The following is a 20,034-nucleotide window of genomic DNA, read 5'->3' as shown; positions in this document are numbered from 1 at the left end:
AGAACTGAGGCGCCATCTTTCAGGTAAGTTCCTGTCTGCCCTCTCAAAATATCCCACATCAGTAATTTGAAGATGGCTTAGGAGTCTTCTGGACAATATTTATCCTGCAAACATCACCAAGACAGATTATCCAGTCAATATCACACTGCTGTTTACAGCAGATTGCTGTGTGTTAAGTGACTGCCATGTTCCAGGCATTCCAACAGAATTACATTCCATCAACTGTAAAGCGCTGCAGGACATCCTGAGTGTCTGAAAAACGCTACAGAAATTGAAGTATTTTTCTGTTACTCACAAGTTCACCTCCAGGAAGATTAACAGATGACAGAAGCAGTACAGAGTCCAGTCTGGAGTTGGTCTCCACTTTCCATCGCTTCTGCTGCACCTACAATTGTTCAGAAAGGTTCAGTTACATTCCTGTAGGACTTAAATCCAGCCTCTGCCATTCTTCAGGACAAGGGACTCTTAAAAAATATGAACAGGAAAATGAACATCAATCAGCTCTTGTAGCATCAAGATGTCTTGCATGCAGGGAAAGAGATGGCAGAGCACTTTACATAGTGCTGAGACATAATGAGGGTCACTGATTAGTGGGAAAATTGAAGAAACATTTAAGTTTGAGGACAGACAGGGATCAACATGGGGGTGCTGAATGAGACAGTGAGAAAAGGATCTCATTCTTAAACAAGCAGCTAGCAATAATAAAAATATCATTTAAGAGTAGGCCATTCAGCCACTCAACTTGCTCAATGATACAACAAAAATCGTGGCAGATCTGACTGTGGTCGCAGCTCCACATTGTCCTGATAACCACCAACTCCTTTGTTAGTCAACAGTTTATCTACCTCTGCCTTAAAATACTCAGTGACCTCACCTCCACAATTCTCTGGGGATCAGAGTTCCACAGAATGATTTCAATGCAAAAATAGGAGGTACGGTTAAGTTTGCAGTGGACACCAAAATAGGTGGAGTGGTGGGCACTGAAGAACATTACATCAGAGTACATGTGACCTTGATCACTGAAAGTTGCCACCCAGGTTGATAGCGTTGTTAAGAAGGCGTACGGTAGGTTAGGTTTTATTGGTAGAGGGATTGAGTTTCGGAGCCATGAGGTCATGTTGCAGCTGTACAAAACTCTGGTGCGGCCGCACTTGGAGTATTGCGTACAGTTCTGGTCATCGCATTATAGGAAGGATGTGGAAGCATTGGAAAGGGTGCAGAGGAGATTTACCAGGATGTTGCCTGGTATGGAGGGAAGGTCTTATGAGGAAAGGCTGAGGGTCTTGAGGTTGTTTTCGTTAGAGAGAAGAAGGTTAAGAGGTGACTTGATAGAGATATACAAGATGATCAGAGGATTAGATAGGGTGGACAGTGGGAGCCTTTTTCCTCGGATGGTGATGGCTAGCACGAGGGGACATAGCTTTAAATTGAGGGGTGATAGATATAGGACAGATGTCAGAGGTAGGCTCTTTACTCAGAGAGTAGTAAGGGCATGGAATGCCCTGCCTGCAAAAATAGTAGACTCGCCAACTTTAAGGGCATTTAAATGGTCATTGGATAAACATATGGATGATAATGGAATAGTTTAGGTTAGATGGGCTTCAGATTGGTTTCATAGGTCGGCGCAACATCGAGGGCCGAAGGGCCTGTACTGCGCTGTAATGTTCTATGTTCTATGTTCTTGATTAGATGGGTCAATGGGCCAAAGAATGGCATGGAGTTTAATTTAGATAAATGCAAGGTGTAGCATTTTGGTAAGGCACACCAGGGCAGGACTTGTATAGATAATTGTTGGTCCCTGGGGAGCGTCAAAAGGCTGAGGGTGACTTCACAGAGGTTTATAAAATCGTGAAAGGCATGAAAAGGGTGAATAGCCGAGGTTGCTTCCCAGGGTAGGAGAATCTAAAACTTGACGGAATAGGTTTAAGGTGAGAGGGGAAAGATTTAAAAGAGACCTGACAAGCATCTTTTTCACGCAGAGGGTGGAGCGTGTAAGGTAATGAGCTACCAGAGGAGTTGGTGAAGGCAGGTACAATTACAATATTTGAAAGACATCTGGATGGGTACGTGAATAGGGAGGGTTTAGAAGCATATGGGCCAAATGGGACTAAATCAGTTTAGGATTTCTGGTCAGCATGGATGAGTTCGACCAAAAGATCTGCTTCCATGCTGCAAAAATCGATGACTCTCAACCTTTTGAGAGAAGAAAATTCCTTAGTCTTAAATGGGAGATCCTGATTTTGAAGCTGCATTCCCTAGTTCTAGTCTCTCCCATAAAATGGAAAATATCCTTTCAATATCCACCCTGTCAAGTGTCAATCACTAGACTACTAATTCAGATGGACAATATTCTGGGGACCTGGTTTCAAATCCCACAATGGTGAATGGTGGAGTTTGAATTCAATAAAGAAGTGGAATTAGGTAACAAAACCATTATGGATAGTTGGAAAAATCCTTCTGGTTCACTAATATCCTTTAGGGAAGAAAATCCATCATCTTTACTTGTGTGGGCTATATGTGACTCCAGAGCCACAGAAATGTGGCTGAATTTAACTGGACTCTGGGCAATAATACTGACCTGGACAGCATCATGTGAATAAAAAAATTCCTTCAAAACTCCAACACATACAGGTCCAATGTGTTCAACCTCTACTCAGAAGATAATTTCTTCTCCTCCCCATCCTAGGCATTAGTTGATTGAACTGTTTCTAACACAATTACATTTGTCCTCAAATAAGGAGACTAAAACTGTGAACAGCACTCCAGATCTTACCTCACCAATGTTCCATATATCTGTAGCAAAACATCCCTGCTTTTAAATTTCATTCTCTTTGTGATAAACAACATTAAATCTTTGATTCAAAGGAAGAAAAATTAAGACTAGTTAATGGATTAGAGAACATATGCAGGGATGCAAGGAGATTGTGGAGGTAGATTGGGGTACACTCTAATTCACAATAAATAAGGTGTAGCATAAATTTTTCACTGGCTGGCAAAGACTGTTGAGTCCAATCACAAATGTGCATGCTAAGCTAAAGAAACTAGACCCAGTCACACAAGATGTACTCCAACATAACAATTTTCCAAACAAAAATCAATTTTTCTGAAATCAACCTATTATATCTTTTAATACAGAGATAGCAGGAACTGCAGATACTGGAGAATCTGAGATAACAAGGTATAGAGCTGGATGAACACAGCAGGCCAAGCAGCATCAGAGGAGCAGGAAGGCTGACGTTTCGGGCCTAGACCCTTCTTCAGAAATGGGGGAGGGGTAGGGGGTTCTGAAATAAATAGGGAGAGAGGGGGAGGTGGATAGAAGATGGATAGAGGAGAAGATAGGTGGAGAGGAGACAGACAGGCCAAAGAGGCGGGGATGGAGCCAGTAGAGGTGAGTGTAGGTGGGGAGGTAGGGAGGAGATGGGTCAGTCCAAGGACGACGGACAGGTCAAGGGGGCGGGATGAGGTTAGTAGGTAGGAGATGGGGGTGGGGCTTGGGGTGGGAGGAAGGACAAGTTAGGGAGGTGGGGACGAGCTGGGCTAGTTTTGGGATGCGGTAGGGGGAGGGGAGATTTTGAAGCTTGTGAAGTCCACATGGATACCATTGGGCTGCAGGGTTCCCAAGCAGAACATGAGTTGCTGTTCCTGCAACCTTCGGGTAGCATCATTGTGGCACTGCAGGAGGCCCAGGATGGACATGTCGTCTGAGGGGGAGTTGAAAGGGTTCACGACTGGGAGGTGCAGTTGTTTAGTGCAAACCAAGCGTAGGTGTTCTGCAAAGCGGTCCCCAAGCCTCCGCTTGGTTTCCCTGAATTAGAGGAGGCCACAACGGGAACAGCGGATGCAGTATACCACATTAGCAGATGTGCAGGTGAACATCTGCTTGATGTGGAAAGTCTTCTTGGGGCCTGGGATGGGGGTGAGGGGGGAGGTGTAGGGGCAGGTGTAGCACTTCCTGCGGTTGCAGGGAAAAGTGCCGGGTGTGGTGGGGCCGGAGGGGAGTGTGGAGCGGACAAGGGAGTCCCAGAGAGAGTGGTTCCTCCGGAAAGCAGATAAGGGTGGGGAGGGAAAAATGTCTTTGGTGGTGGGGTCGGATTGCAGATGGCGGAAGTGTCGGAGGATGATGCGTTAGATCTGGAGGTTGGTGGGGTGGTACATGAGGATGAGAGGGATTCTGTTTTCGTTGTTATTGCGGGGATGGGGTGTGAGGGATGAGTTGCAGGAAATGCGGGAGACACGGTCGAGGGCGTTCTCGACCACTGAGGAGGGGGGAAGTTGCGGTCCTTGAAAAATGAGGACATGTGAGATGTACGGGAGTGGAATGCCTCATCCTGGGAGCAGATGCGGCAGAGGCAAAGGAATTGGGAATAGGGGATGGCATTTTTGCAGGAAGGTGGGTGGGAGGAGGTGTATTCTAGGTAGCTGTGCGAGTCGGTGGGCTTGAAATGGATATCGGTTTCTAGGTGGTTGCCAGAGATGGAGACAGAGAGGTCCAGGAAGGAGAGAGAGGTATTGGAGATGATCCAGGTGAACTTAAGGTTGGGGTGGAAGGTGTTGAAGTGGATAAACTGTTCGAGCTCCTCGTGGGAGCACGAGGCAGCGCCGATACAGTCATCAATGTAACGGAGGAAGAGGTGGGGTTTAGGGCCAGTGTAGTACGGAAGAGGGATTGTTCCACGTAACCTACGAAGAGGCAGGCATAGCTTGGGCCCATGCGGGTACCCATGGCCACCCCCTTTGTCTGTAGGAAGTGGGAGGAACTGGTGAGGACGAGTTCGGCTAAGTCTATATCTTTTAATACATTCTCTTTGGTTTAACTTCACCCTCATACATATTGAAAATAAAAATCTTCATCAGAATGTCCTTCTTAGTTGTGATTCCCTCATTTTTAAAATCATAAGCCCAGAAGACATAGGAGCAGAAGTTAGGCCATTCAGCCCACTGAATCTGCTCCGCCTTTCAATCATGGCTGGTAAGATTCTCAATCCCATTCTCCGGCTTTCTCCCCATAACCCTTGATCCCCTTGACAATCAAGAACCTATCTATCTCTGTCTTAAGTATACTCAATGACCCGGCCTCCACAGCCTTCTGTGGCAGTGAATTCCATAGATTCACCTCCCTCTGGCTAAAACCATTTCTCCTAAAAGGTCTTCCCTTTACTCTAAGGCTATGCCCTCGGATCCTAGTCTCTCCTGCCAATGGAGACATCTTCTCAACATCCACTCTGTCCAGGCCATTCAGTATTCTGTAAGTTTCAATTAGATCATCCCTCATCCTTCTAAACTCCAACGAGTATAGACCCAGAGTCCTCAAATGTTCCTCATATGTTAAGCTTTTCATTCCTGGGACCATTCTCGTGAACTCCCTCTGAACCTACTCCAGGGCCACTACATCTTCACTGAGATATGGGGCTCCGAACTGCATACAATACTCCAAATGTGGCCTGACCAGAGCCTTATAGAGCCTCAGAAGTGCTGGATATAAAAGCACTGCTTTTATATTCAAGTTCTCTCAAAATAAATGCCAAAGTTGCATTTACCTTCCTAACTACTGACTCAACCTGCAAGTTTACCTTGAGAGAATCCTGGATGAGAACTCCCAAGTCTCTCTGCACTTCAGACTTCTGAATTTTCTCCCCATTTAGAAAATAGTCCATACCTCTATTCTTCTTACCAAAGTGCATGACCTCACGCTTTTCCATGTTGTACTCCATCTGCCACTTCTTTGCCCAGTCTCCTAACCAGACCAAATCCTTCTTCAGCCTCCCCGCATCCTCGATACTACCTGTCCCTCTACCTATCTTTGTATCGTCTGAAAACTTAGCCAGAATGCCCTCGGTTCCTTCATCTAGGTCATTAATGTATAAAGTGAAAAGTTGTGATCCCAACACTGACCCTTGTGGAACTCCACTTGTCACCGGCTGCCATCCTGAGAAAGACCCTTTATCCTCACTACCTGCTTTCTGCCAGACAGCCAATCTTCTATCCTATATTTAAATCTCTTCCCCATTCAGAACAATTTTCCTGGGTTGGATTTTGCTGGATCCCAACACCATGTTGAATACACAGCACATCATATTCCAGTAATAAAAAGCACCCATTTCATTTCCAAGTGAGCACATAAAATTTCAAATTAGTATCTCAATGCTAGTTAAATACCTTATTAGCCATTAGATACTTTATTAGCATGCAGTTATTTTCAATTGGTCAGCTGCAACCAAAAACACTTCCTTTGCCCTGTTTTAAGTGCATTTTCTTCCCAGCTGCTCGAACAGTATTGCAGTTCTCTCCTCTTATCTTCTTAAAGGATATGTATGATTGAAATGTTAAACTTTGTTTCTTTATTCTTTCATAGAATGTGTGTGTCAGTGACAAGGTCAGCATTTGTTGCCCACAACTCGAGTGGCTTGCTGGGCCATGTCAGATGGCAGTCAAGAATCAACTCAGTAACTTGATGTAGGCCAGAAGGTTTCTTCCTGAAAGCAACATTTGATGGCAGCTTCCAGATTTATCATTTAAATTAATGATTCCACCATTTGCTGAGGTGGAATTTGAACCATGCCCTTATGCCCCCAAAACTATTATTATGGCTTCTGGATTACTAGTTCAGTGCCATGATCACTACACTATAGTCTCCTCAGCTCTTTAACTCGAAACAAACCAGGTGATTTTGAAATCTTACCTCTGTGATTCTGCCCACAACGACATCCCCAACTTCCCCATTGTATCTAATAAAATAAGAATTCAAATTGACAGAATTAATAGATTGTGTTCAAAGTCATAGACTGGCTCCCACTGCAATGTCAAGTTTAAATTTTCCATTTTTGTGTTTAAATCCTCTTCCCATCTCTCACCTACTCCAGCCTGATGCAAATTCCACAATCCTCCAGATACCAACTCTGACATAGGCCCCTGCTCCCTTTGTCCCACCAATACTTGCTGTTGCCTTCACCTGTCTAGCCCTTAAACTTCAGATTTACCTCCTCAAACCTCTCCACCTCTCTCCTCTTTTAAGATGTTACATGGCTTTTGTTTTTAAAGCAATCAGATTTAGAAAAACAATGAAGAACATTTAAAACTAAACTAGTCACAATAGAAGTGAACTGCAACAATAAAAACACAACCAAAGCAATTGTTTTGCCGCTGGCACATGACACAAACAAAACAGATCAACAACTATGTACTAAATGTCTTTTGATATTTGCACTTTCATTAACTGCTAAAAATGCTCTTTGTCTCAGATCAAACATTTGTCACTGCCCTAATGGCCTCTTCTTTAGCTTAGTTGCAGATTGTGTCTCATTATGTTCCTGTGATGTTCTACTAAGTTTTATTAATCATAGTCATTTTACTTCTCCGGCTCCAATACAAGCTTTTCTAAATTATCACTATTGCCACAGATTTATGGTTTTCATAGTCAATTGAATGAAACTTTGATGTTTCAGTTTCCAGCCCGCCAGAAAAATCCTGCATCCTAAACTACTGAAATGTAAAATTTGATAGAGGTAGTCCCCCATAAACAGCTGTATATAGACCATGGTCCCCAGAGGAGCTTTGTATTGGTAATGTGCCTTGTGCTAGCAGTGTCATTTGCAAGTTAGAAGGTTGTGTGCCCAAGTCCCAATCCTGGACCTTCTACTCTGACCCACTCTATGTTGGCAATCCAATGATGGTGTTACAATGCTGGAGGTGCCATCATGTTATCATTGATTTTTTAAAAATGTATTCATTTGTGGAATGTAGGCATCACTGGCTGGCCAGCATTGCTTGTCCTGTGCCTAATTGCTCTTCAGAAAGTGGTGGTGAGCTGCCTTCTTGAACCTCTGCAGTCCACCTGCTGTAGGTAGACTCACAATATCATTAGGGAGGGAATTCCAGGATTTTGCCTAGCAACAGCGAAGGAACAGCGAGATATTTCCAAGTCACAATGGTGAGCGACTTGGAGGGGAAGGTGATGGCGTCCCATACATTTACTGCTCTGGTCTTGTAGATGGAAGTGGTCTGGACCTGGTAGGTGCTGTCTGAGGATCTTTGGTGAATTTCTGCAGTGCATCTTATAGATAATATACTCTGCTACTACTAAACGTCAGTAGTGGAGGGAATGGATGCTTGTGAATGCAGTGTCAATCAAGCAAGCTGCTTTGTCCTGGATGGTGTCAAGCTTCTTGAGTGTTGTTAGGGCTGCACTCATCCAGGCAAGTGTGGAGGATTCCATCACATCCTGACTTGTGCCTTGTAGATGGTGGACAGGCTTTGAGGAGTCACGAGGGGAGTTACTTGCCGCAGTATTCCTAGCCTCTGATTGCTCTTGTAGCCATTGTGTTTATATTGTGAGTCCAGTGAGTTTCTGGTCAATGATAACCCCAGGATGTTGACAGTGGGGATTCAGTGATGGTAACACCATTGAATGTCAAAAGGGCAGTGGTTAGATTGTCTCTTATTGGTGATGGTCATAGCCTGGCATTTGTGTGGGTAAATGTTACTTGCCACTTACCAGCTCAAGCCTGGATCTTGTTGCATTTGAACATATACTGAAGCAGTCTCTTAGGTGTGGTGAATGGTGCTGAACATTGCACAATCATTGGAGAACATCCCCACTTCTGACCTTATGACTGACAGTAGCTTGTTGATGAAGCAGTTGAAAATGGTTGGGCCTAGTATACTATCCTGAGGAACTCCCGCAGAGATGTCCTGGAGCTGAGTTAACTGACCTCCAGGAGCCGCGACCATCTTCTTACGTGCCAGGTATGTCTCCAACTACTTGAGAGTTTGTCTCCTTATACCCCTTGATTTGTTTTGCCAGGGCTCCTTGATGCCACACTCGCTCAAATGCAGCTTTGATGCCAAGAGCTGTCACTCTCACCTCACCTCTGAGATTCAGATTTTTTGCCCACAGTTGAACCAAGGCTGTAATGAGATCAGGTGTTGAGTGGCCCTGGCCAAACCCAAACGGGGCATCACTGAGCAGGTGCTGCTTGATAGCATTGCTGATGACACCTTCCATTGCTTTACTAATGATCAAGAGTAGACTGATGGGGCGGTAATTGGTGTGGTTGGATTTGTCCGGCTTTCTTTGCACAGGACATACCAGGGCAATTTTCCACATTAATCGGATAGATGCCACGTTGTGTAGATATTTAAACATGAGCGCTGCTGGAAGAATCATGGGGGCAGGGCATCTTGTTTCAAATTTTAATACAACCACTGGTTATGAAATGGAATCAAACAATTTCTATAAAATTTGCTCATTACTCGACGACCAAATGCACAGACAATAAGTGTTAAGGACATGCCTGGTTTGAAGTGGCTTGACACATATCAACTTGTTCACTCTTTCCACAGCTCCAGCAACTGACGCAATTAACTTCTCATCTTCCATGTAGGTACCATGGCCTCTGGAAGAGACAGAATATATACTGTAATAAGATACACAAAAGTTACGCACCCAAGGCAGGCTAATGGAAACCTACAACTCTCTTCAAAAAAAAAAGAGTTTGGTGCTGAATGTGAACTTTTGTCTATTTCTCTCAGCACTGTATCTTCTGGATAGAATAAACAGATCAATCTCAGATTTAGAGTTATTAGCTGGCCAACCATCTGCTGTATTTAATGTTTCCTAACTTCCAATGGCCTTGGCCTTAATTTTGAAAATCATGTCCACTTAGGATGTCTTCGCCCTATCCCAATGAACCCATTTCATAAGCTTTCTAGGCCACAGTTTCCAATACATACATCACTTGCCATGTGGCGAACTGATGCTCTCCGAATTATGTTATACTAAAAAGATTGAGTTGTGGCAATACAGTTGGGATGCAAATTGAAGGACTTGGTTTTATTTATTGGTTGTTTTCACAAAAAAAAAATCTGATGTACTTCAGCAACTGAGTGTTGCACGGGGTCAATAAGGACCGAAATGTGCAATGCTGGCAAACAGGGCAATGCATAAAAATTCACCTTAATAGATTTGTTGAAACAAGCAGTATTACCTGAAAAGGAAGGTTACAGGAGGCTGGCCTTGAGCCAAGTCTCCAAACACTGCATTCAGAAATGGCAGGTAGACTGCAAGTAAGAATCAGAGCACAGGAGCCATAACGACACGTGATGGCTCTTTTCCTCTCCATATCTCCTAATATAGCAATTCTAAAAAAAAAATTGAAAAACTTTATTTCAAAAATAAACTTGAGCACGCTATCAGAAGTCAACTCAAGTTAAAAGCATGTCGCCAGCATTATGAGATTGCACATACTGCAAAACAGCCCAATTGGAAATTCCCTTTTGAAGTTGTCGCATGGCTGTGGCAGCAGATTTACCAGCCTTGATTGCTGATGGTTCAAAACCCCGAACCTAAAGTTTCCTAGAATCACCATAGTGTGGAAAGAAGCCATTTGGCCCAGTGAATCCACACTGACCCTCTGAACAGCATTCCCGCTCCCCTCCCCATCCTATCTTGTAACGCTGTATTGATCATGGCTGATCCACCTAGTCTGCACATCCCTAGACACTGTGGGGTAATTTAGCCAATCCACCGAACTTGTACAGTTTTGGACTGTGGGACAAAACTGGAGCACCCAGCAGAAACCCAAGCAGCAAACATGCAAACTCCAGATAGTCACCCAAGGCTGGAACTGAACCCGAATCCCTGTCGTCAAGAGGCAGAAATGTTGACCGCTGTGCCAATTATTTTATTAATAAATGCATTTATTTTGTATTACAGCTAGTGGTGAAACAGTCACAGGTTTGAAGAATGAAAGCCATATGCACGACACTGGTCTAAGTCATCTTTATGCCTTCTTTCTAAAGTCTGTCTGTTAATGTATACAAGGCACTTGTTAGATCTCAACTCGAGTATTGTGAACAGTTCTGGCTGCAACATTGGGGAGAACGTATAAGCAGCTTGCGAGAATGCTTCCAAAGATGAGGAATATCAGTAATGAGCACAGACTGGTGAAGTTGGAACTGTTTTGGAGAGAAGGCAGCTAAAATGCAATCTGATAGAGATTTTGAAATCAAGAACAAGCTTAAGAGGGTAAAATGGGGAGAAATTGTTCCTGCTTTTGAAAGGAACAAGAAGAGGAGAGCATCAATTTAAAGTGACCTGCAAATGAAACAAGAATGAAGTCAAGGAAAAAAAAAATTCAGTGAGTATAGTCAGGACAGGGAACATACTATCTGGAAATGTGGAGGAGGAAGGTTCAGTTGAAGCACTTAAGACGACACTGCATAATTATTTAGATAAAATAACGTGCAAGAATTGGGAAAAAGTAGGAGACTGGCATTAGATGATGATGTTACTTTAGCATCCACTGTGAATGTTAGAAATCTGAAATAAAAACTGGAAGTGCTGGTAAAACCTGGCAGAGAGTTATACAGGTTACGTTTTGAGTCCAATACGATTCACCTTCTGTTTTGTCTTTTCTGATACCTGTACTGGAGGCTTCCAAACTATCATTCCTTTTTGTTTTGTATATTCAGCAGAGAGTCTTATTTTAAGACACAGACGAGGCAGGTGTGGTAAATAAGAATGAGGCAGCTATTGAAAATCAGGAACAAACACAAAATGCTGGAGAAACTCAGCAGGTCTGGCAGCGTCTGCGGAGAGAGAAAACAGAATTAACATTTTATGTTCTGAAGAAATGGTCATATCTCCATGGATGCTGGCAGGCCTGCTGGGTTTCTCAAAGATCAGTTCGATGCCTGCTATCGAGTTTGCATTGATGGTGACCATCTAGTATTTATGGAGATATGACTTTGCACGAGTTTCAGTCACTGACCGTTGATAAAATGATTTGAACTTATAGGCCGAAACACCGTCTACCCACGTGGATTTACTTGCCTCTGGAGTTAACTTTTACGTTTTAAATCAGGACATTATCTCATTTTTGTGTTAGTTTTACCTCATGAAACCGGTGTCGGTGGTGATGGTGTCTCCCGGTGATACCAGATGTTTACCAACCTCCGCCGGTAAAGAGACACGCTTTCGCGCCGTCGCTAACCGAATGTCCACTGCCATCTTTGTTAGTGGCGCGCAACCTGCTGCCGCCACTTATAACCACTGCCACCATCTTTGATATTGGCGAACGAACATCAGCCGCCAGATACAATTGTACCCGCCATCTTCAATAATGGCAAATAGTCTTCCATGGTTATGACCACTTCGATATCTTTAATGTCGGCGAATCCTACACTACTGAATACCTGATGCTGAAAGTCGGAAATAAACAAAAATGGAAACATGAAAAGATACATAGAATTAACATTTCACTTCCATAAGTGTTCGTCAAACCTCTCAAATATTTCTCGCATTTTGTTTGTAAAATCCAGCTTTTGCCATATTTAAGCGATACTGAACTCATCACTGTACAGCTGCTGCAAGCCCCGATTAACAGAAGCCTTTAAATTTTTATTTCAGGTTTCCATCATCCACAGTTTGGCGCTGTTAACTGCCATCTTTAACATTGGCAAGACATGCCGGCTCTATTTCCGCCATTTTTAACACAAGCATTCGAGCGGTTTTTGGGGGGTGCGGGGATGAGGGCGTTTAATTATCGCCATGTTTCTTACTGGCAGACTGTCTGAAACAGTCACTGCTGTCGCCATTTTTGTTATTGGCAGATGTTTGGCTCCTTTCTCCCTGCCTCCATGTTTGTTTCCGGGCTGTCTCTGCACCGTTATTTCGTCCTTATAACGAATCGACCCGTGCTTTTCTATGATGTTGTGTGGTGGATCAATTGGCTCTTCAACATAACAACTTAGACAGTTACCATATTGTTGCCAGTATTTTAACGCGTTTTACAATGTTGTGATTAACTCGATGTCTGTCTCTGGAAATGGTGGGTACCGCCATTTTGAGTCTACAGTTAAACCCAAAACAAATTTTAGACATTATCAAACTTAACTATAACTAAATAATATGAAAACACACGTAGTGATTTACTAGTTCTGGATGTATTGTTGGTTAATCTTATTTCGTGGAATCCCAACAATGCTGAAAGAGGCCATTCGGCCCATCGCACAAACTATGACCCTGTGAGTCTGCAACGACCCGCAGAGCACCCCACCCTATCCCTGTAACCCCACGTTTAACATGGCCAATCCACCTAAGCTGCAAATCTTTGATCTGGAGCATCCGTCACAAACTCCACACATGAGCCACCCAAAGGCTGGAATTGAACTTGGGTCCCTGGCACTTGTGAAGTAATAGTGCTAACTGTTGAGCCACCATACTGCCCCAAACCATGCTTCTAGTGAGGCTGAATATTTGTTTCACTAATATCTGCTCAGGTCTAAACAAACAATATGGCTTTTTAAAAACATGTTTCTCAAATTTTGAAATACACATGCCTCTACTTTTATCAACAGTAGTTGGCAAAAGTAAAGGTGACATGGGAAGGGATAGCTTCTGGAATGCACTGCTTAGGTGGTGATGATTCACTTGTCGATACAAGAGGAACGCTGCAGGGCAACACGGAAAGGGTAGGAGAGTGGTTTTCGTTGGTTGCCCTCACTATCACCATTTGGGTAGATTACTGCTTAGGCACCGGTTCATGGTAATACTGGACAAGTCAAATTCCAGAGTAACATCTGGCTTGATAGACCATGTCTTATTTTCAAAAAAAAACTCCAGATGCTGGATAACAGAAACACAAACAGAAATTGCTGGAGAAACTCACCGGGTCTGGCAGCAACTGTGCTGCTTCTGAAGGAGGGTCACTGGATCTGAAATGTTAACTCTGCTTTCTGTCCAGAGATGCTGCGAGATCTGCTGAGTTTCTCTAGCAATTTCTGTTTGCATTTCTTATTTTCACAATTCTGTTACTATGGTGGTCAGTCACCAGTGGTTGCCAATGTATCTTCGATAAAAAGAATTTAAGTTTATTACACAAAGAATAGAGAAAAAAACTAAGATGACAATTTGAAAAACATAAGTCATTAACATCCAAAAAGCTTCTTTTTTCCAGCAATATCCTTTATTGATACTCAATCCTAAAATACAAAATACCTTTCGTAATTGGTTTCTGATACAATTAACAAGGCTGCAATGATTTACTCTTGACAAATGTATGTATATTTTGTATGTAAGATTACAATTATTTTCGTTACTTTATCTCCCTGACACAGTGTTGTTACTAGATAGCTCAGACAAATGTTTAAGAGGATTAATGTTTGGCCAAAAATACACAAATATGCACAAATGGCATAGGTGGAGGCTATTCAGCCCATCATGTCTATGCAAGCTCCTCGAATGCACATTATTACCTAATGTCATCTTCTGCTCTTTCGCCTATTCTTGCACATTATTCCTAACCAAATAATCATCCAATGGTCTCTTGCATGTCTCAACTGAATCTGCTTCCATCATACTTTCAGGCATTACATTCCTTCCAATGTTACGGACAGTATGGCCCATTTATACATATGAACTAGGAACAGGAGAAGATAATTTAGGCCGTCAGCCTGAATGGCCTATGACAACTCATAATTTATATTTTTATGTAAATATAAATGGGAATATTGTCTGTGCTAGCAAAGGATTATCTATTCAAAAGCCCTTCTTCCATACATCTGTATATATTTTAAAAGTTAATTTATACAGCACTTTTCACAATCTCAGGATGTCCTAAGTCTCTTCTAAACCATGTAGTTAGTGACTTAATTAAGGGTACATAGTATTTTCATTGTTACATCCCACTTGGGATGGTGTGCTGATGCTTGAGCCTCACTATTCCTTAGGGCATCATAAAAAGATTTAATCAAAGTCTGTACAGTTCCCAATTTACCTGACTGATAGATTCAAGTTAACAGAAACAGTCGCCAGACCCAAAAAAAAATTGGTGTTAAACACGGAGGAAAGATCCTGGAGAAAATCACAGTTCAAAAAGCACGAGTGCACAAGCCTCAGCAAGATGAACTTTTTTCTTCCAGAGACCGTCTACTGTCTGATCTTTTTTCAGTTTCTTTCACTTTGTTGCAGGAGGCACAGGGCAATTGATACAGTCTTTGTAAAGTCTTTGCATTATTGGTTAAAGGCAACAAGTCATTGCAACTTTTGGAAGAAAATAACTACAATGATTTTACTGCAGGGATATGGAGACAGAGCCTTCTGCCCTTGTCTACTGCACACATGGCAACTGTTCAGTTGCCCAGAATCCAATCACAGAGCATTGTTAAACTGGTGACCTCAACTGGTCTGAATAAATAATCTGTTGCTAGCTAAATTCACTTTGCAAACAAACCCTGATATTGTGTGGAGAGGAATCTCTTCTTCACTGTTTGCAAAGCAACAGTGTAAAGGCAACTGAGTTACAGTAACTTGCTTTTGAAGATACAGCATTTCCTTCCACAGTCATTGTTTTAAAACAAAGTCTTTTTTACCATTTTAGTCCATAATTAAAAATAAAATAAAAAGATGTGGTTTTGCATAATCCCAGCTGATGTTACTATTGGCCAAATCAGATCCAGAATAAAATCCAGCTCTATAGATTATTATTAAAAAGTATGGTGGTCTTTTGCTGAAATAAACACACAAGGCTGTGGGTTTTGTTTTGACGATAAAAATGTAGTTTATTACACACAAGAAAATAAAATATGTAAATATAACAATTGGTTGTACTGTGTGTTTTGAAATCTTTCAAGGTACCCCAGTACCAAGTCTTTCCAGTTAATTAAAATCCAGAGAAATTTTCCTTCCCCATCTCATTTACTGAATTGCTTCTTCTCAGTTCCAGGTTCCAGTCCTGTGAACTGTGAAGCTTTTTTCTTTGACTTCTCACGGAGCTTAGAGTTTTCTCAGTGTTTTAAGCATCGTCAGTGTCCTAACCAAATACTCTTGGTCTTGAAGTTTCAGAAACACCATCCTTTCACTGAGATAACTTATTTTCTTAACTGTTCTGAACAATGTCCTTTTTCTAGGATAGACTATCCTTTTGACCCCAGTCAGGTCTCCTTCAAACTGGACCCAAAAGCTTTTGAACTTAAAAATTTTTCATCCTAGATTCTGGTACAGCTAATGGTTTGACATTTCCTCTCTTATGACATAAACCCCCATAGTATGAATTAACTTCCTTTAATATTCCAAGATGCCTTGCAGACACCTGCTCTTTGACACATACTGATTTTAAAATCATGGCTCTAGAAAGACTGATCTAGTTAATTTTTAAGCCTTTTCATACAAATAGGCCAACAAATGTGCCGCTGTTTGAAATCCAAAAAAAATCAATCATACTCCTATCATAACAAAACTCTGGGTGAGTTTGATAGAGGAGAGCTGGAAATCATGCGGGTGCAAACTTGTGAACATTTATTGATCACTTACAGAGGCAGATTCCAGCAGGACTCATTTGAGTCTTCTTGCCTCGATTCCAATATGTGATTGATAAATACTGACAATGCACTCTAACAATTATGCATGGCAACCCATTTGCACACAGTAAGGTTCCACACATAACTTTGTAATCATAGAATCCCTACAGTTAATGACCAGATAATGCTTTTAATGATACTGGCTGATAAATATTGGCAACGGATATCAGGGAGATCTTCCTTGATCATTTTTGAAATAGTGGTATCTGATTTTTAAATTTTTAGGCCCACCCAAGGAGACAGATGGCAACTTGAGTTTATGTCCCAAACAAAGATGCTTCTCAGAACTGCAGTGAACCAGATGCTGGATTCTGTTTTAAGTGAATATGACCAATACTTTTCTGCCATCCACTTTGTCTATGCAAAAAGCTACATGGATCCAGGAGAAAATAAGGACAGCAGATGCTGGAAGCTAGAGTCAATAAATGTGGAGTTGGAAAAGCACAGCAGGTCAGACAGTATCCAAAGAGCAGGGAAGTCAATGTTTCGGGCCGAAACCCTTTGTCAGGACAGAGATCCAGTCTTAATTTACCCCTTTTTACTGGCTTAGGTTTTGCCCAGCCGATTAGGCTCACTTTAAAAATTACAATATATTGAAGAACATACTAAATGGACTGTAATAAAGCACTAGAAATGGATCTTTTGTTGGAATTGAACTTCAACGCCTACAGAGAGAGAAATAGAAGTAAACTTTTCAGGCCAGTAATCTTGCATTATTTTTATTCATTCCATGATATGGAGATGCCGACGTTGGACTGGGGTGGACAAAGTCAGGAGTCACACAACACCAGGTTATAGTCCAACAGGTTTATTTGAAATCACAAGCTTTTGGAGCGCTGCCCCTTTGTCAGGGGTAGTCTGAAACTTTAAGACCGGAAGTGTTTGGTTAGAATTCTGACGATGATTAAAAGACTAGCTTCATCTGACAAAGGGGCAGTGCTACAAAAGCTTGTGATTGCAAATAAACCTATTGGGCTATAATTTGGCATTGCGCGACTTCTGACCTTATTGATTCTAAGAATGTAAGCGTTGCTGGCTGCACTAGAACAATTAACTATTTTCTTTCTCTTGCCACCAATAACAAATCGGTTGACCAGTCTGGGCATTTTCTATTTTTATTTCAGATTTCCAGCAACTGCAGTTACTGGACTTGAAACTTTAACTCTGCTTTCTCTCTACAGATGCTGCCAGACCTGCTGAGTTTCCCCAATAGTTTTCTGCTTTATGCCAAGAGCACCGCCAGGCTAGAGTTTTCCCATATACAACAAAAACGAAATACTCCCAACGCTGGAAATCTGAAATTTAATGAAAGAAATGTAGAGATTTGGGAAACACACGGCAGCATTTTTGCAGAACCAATGAACCCTTCAACTCTGGGGCCGTTCAGCGCTACACGTACTGATGGAAGCGCCATCTTTATTCCTAGCAACAATGAGCGTAGAAGACACCATCTTTCATGCAGGCAATGGATTCGGGCCCTCCCGGCCGTTGGCGGCGCTGTTTTGGGAGTGTTCCTTCTGCCGCTCGCGGCAGGTATTCCTTCTCCCGCGAATGAAAACGGTCGCGGACCCGAATTTTTCCTCCTTATTAACAATAGAAATTATCAGATTTTAAATCGTCTAAAAAAAGAGATTTTGTCGGCGTAATGTTCCCTCAACAACAGCAGCAACAACACTTCCAACAGCAGCTGCTTCAGCTCCAGCAGCTAATTCACCAGCAGCGGCAGCAGCACCGCCATCCGCATCCGCACCCGCACCCTGGAGGCCCCAGCCGGTAAGACAGTCAATCTAGGCCGGGGATGAAACTAGGCCCATGTCGTCTCTACGTCAACAAGGGGGAGGATGAAGGCTGTGCTGTGGTAGGATAACGATCTGGGGTGGGAATTTGTGATTAAATGACGGTTATAAATAATGTATTTAAATGAACTTTTCGAAATCAGATTCATTTTAGAACAGCTTTCACAATATGTTCACTTTTAATCCGTCTCTGTTTGCCCGCCTCTGGGAGGGAAAGTCGTTTTTATTTGGAACTAAAGTTAAAATAAACGCCGGAGGAACTTGTGGCCTCCGCGTTTCCATCCATACTAACTCTCTCAGCTGCGGGAGTGCTACGCTGTCGGCGGTGCTATCTTACAGATAAGGTGGATAGCAAGAAGCTTTTTCCCAGAGTGGGGGACTCAATTACTAGGGGTCACGATTTCAAGGTGAGAGGGGAAAAGTTTAAGGAAGATATGCGTGGAAAGTTCTTTACGCAGAGGGTGGTGGGTGCCTGGAATGCATTGCCGGCGGAGGTGGTAGAGGCGGGCACGGTAGCGTCATTTAAGATGTATCTAGACAGATACATGAATGGCAGGGAGCAGAGGGATGCAGATCCTTGGAAAATAGGCGACAGGTTTAGTTAGAGGATCTGGATCGGCGCAGGCTTGGAGGGCCGAAGGCCCTGTTCCTGTGCTGTAATTTTCTTTGTTTGAGACATTAAACTGAATCCCACCCGCATGGACAGCACTTTGTGAAAAAGGACAGGGTAGTTCTTCCCGCACTTTCCTGGGCCACTATTTATCCCGTAGCCAACAGCACCTGACACAGATTGTCCAGTCATTCATCACATTGTTGTTTTGGGGCTCTTGTGATGTAGTGTGCCTAACTTTATTCCACTAAGTAAAAACCAAAAGAACTGTGGGTGCTGTAAATCAGGAACAAAAACAGAAGTTGCTGGAAACGCTCAGCAGGTCTGGCAGCATCTGTGAAGAAAAAAATCAGAGTTAACGTTTTGAGTCCGGTGACCCTTTCTCAGAACTGATGGTAGCTGGGAAAATGTTGCTTTAAATGCAGTATAAACACCTGTATCTATTCCAGTAAGTCTGGATCCCAACATCTCCGAACAAGCTAATTACAAAATATCACATTGGAATAAGTTGGATTTTGCTGATCGCATAATGGTTGTCACGTAAATTACATTACAACAGTAACTACACTTCAAAATGTCCTTCATTAGTTGTAAAATGCTTTAGGTGCCCTGAAGTTATGAAATACGATCTAGAAATGTCAGCGAAAAACAATGCTAAAAGTACTTAGCAGGTTGAATGGCATCTGTAGAGAGACAAAGCAGCTGATTCTATACACAGCTCAAACAACATCTGCAAAATGAAAAGTCAGGATAATACTTCAGGTAGAAGACCACAAAGGAGACTACAATAGGATGAGGGAAGAGTTGGCTAAAGTAGACTGGAAGTAAATACTTTATGGTGGGACAGTGGAGGACTTCCAAAGCAACTATTCAAAGTGCTCAGCAAAAGTATATACTGGTTAAAAAAGAAGGAATGTAGGAAAAGTGGTAATCAGCCATGGATGCTTAAGGAAATAAGGCATGCCATCAAATTGAAAGATAAGGCATACAAAGTGGCCAAGACCAGTGGGAAACAAGAAGATTGGGAAAACTTTAAATGTCAATAGAAAGCCACAGAAAAAGCTATAAAGAAAATTATGATAGCTTGCGAGTGTAAACTAGCTCTGAATATAAAGTCAGATAGCAAAAGTTTCCACAAATAGATAAAATGAAAATGAGTGACTAAGGTAAACGTTGGCCCTTCAGAGGATTAGAAAGGGGATTTAATAATGGGAAATGAGGAAGTAGCCAAGACATTGAACAGGTATTTTGTGTCAGTCTTCACAAATA

The 20,034-nt window shown here is 42.4% G+C and overlaps 2 protein-coding genes across 5 annotated transcripts in view; one reads left to right on the top strand and one right to left on the bottom strand.

Moving 5' to 3' along the window:
- Positions 1 to 24: 24 nt before the first annotated feature.
- LOC125486381 (exosome complex component RRP4-like) lies at positions 25 to 12,079 on the bottom strand. 2 transcript variants are annotated; one of them, XM_048613685.1, is made up of 4 exons: positions 11,895 to 12,075; positions 9,294 to 9,395; positions 6,683 to 6,728; positions 31 to 385 (listed from the first exon to the last, which is right to left on the bottom strand). In XM_048613685.1, exons 1-4 carry the CDS (start codon positions 12,008 to 12,010, stop codon positions 263 to 265), a joined length of 387 nt encoding a protein of 128 aa, XP_048469642.1. In that variant the 5' UTR covers positions 12,011 to 12,075; the 3' UTR covers positions 31 to 262. The 2 variants fall into 2 exon arrangements, with proteins under 2 accessions (XP_048469643.1, XP_048469642.1); XM_048613686.1 differs by lacking the exon at positions 6,683 to 6,728 and having other exon boundaries at positions 25 to 385; positions 11,895 to 12,079.
- A 5,790-nt stretch (positions 12,080 to 17,869) lies between these two features.
- The window catches only part of ciz1a (cdkn1a interacting zinc finger protein 1a), a 56,876-nt gene continuing 54,711 nt past the window's right edge, over positions 17,870 to 20,034 (top strand). For 2 of the 3 annotated variants that reach the window (XM_048613651.1, XM_048613650.1), the window contains exon 1: positions 17,870 to 18,132. In XM_048613651.1, coding sequence (XP_048469608.1) covers positions 18,005 to 18,132 — 128 coding nt within the window. In that variant the 5' untranslated portion in view covers positions 17,870 to 18,004. The remainder of the gene's footprint in view (positions 18,133 to 20,034) is intronic. The other variant, XM_048613652.1, reaches the window with a different exon arrangement.

Source organism: Rhincodon typus, chromosome 28, assembly GCF_021869965.1.
Source record: "Rhincodon typus isolate 14 chromosome 28, sRhiTyp1.1, whole genome shotgun sequence".
Lineage (NCBI taxonomy): Eukaryota > Metazoa > Chordata > Chondrichthyes > Orectolobiformes > Rhincodontidae > Rhincodon > Rhincodon typus.
The sequence above is the reverse complement of the archived record's forward strand: the minus strand, read 5'-3'. Positions and strand labels throughout refer to the sequence as shown.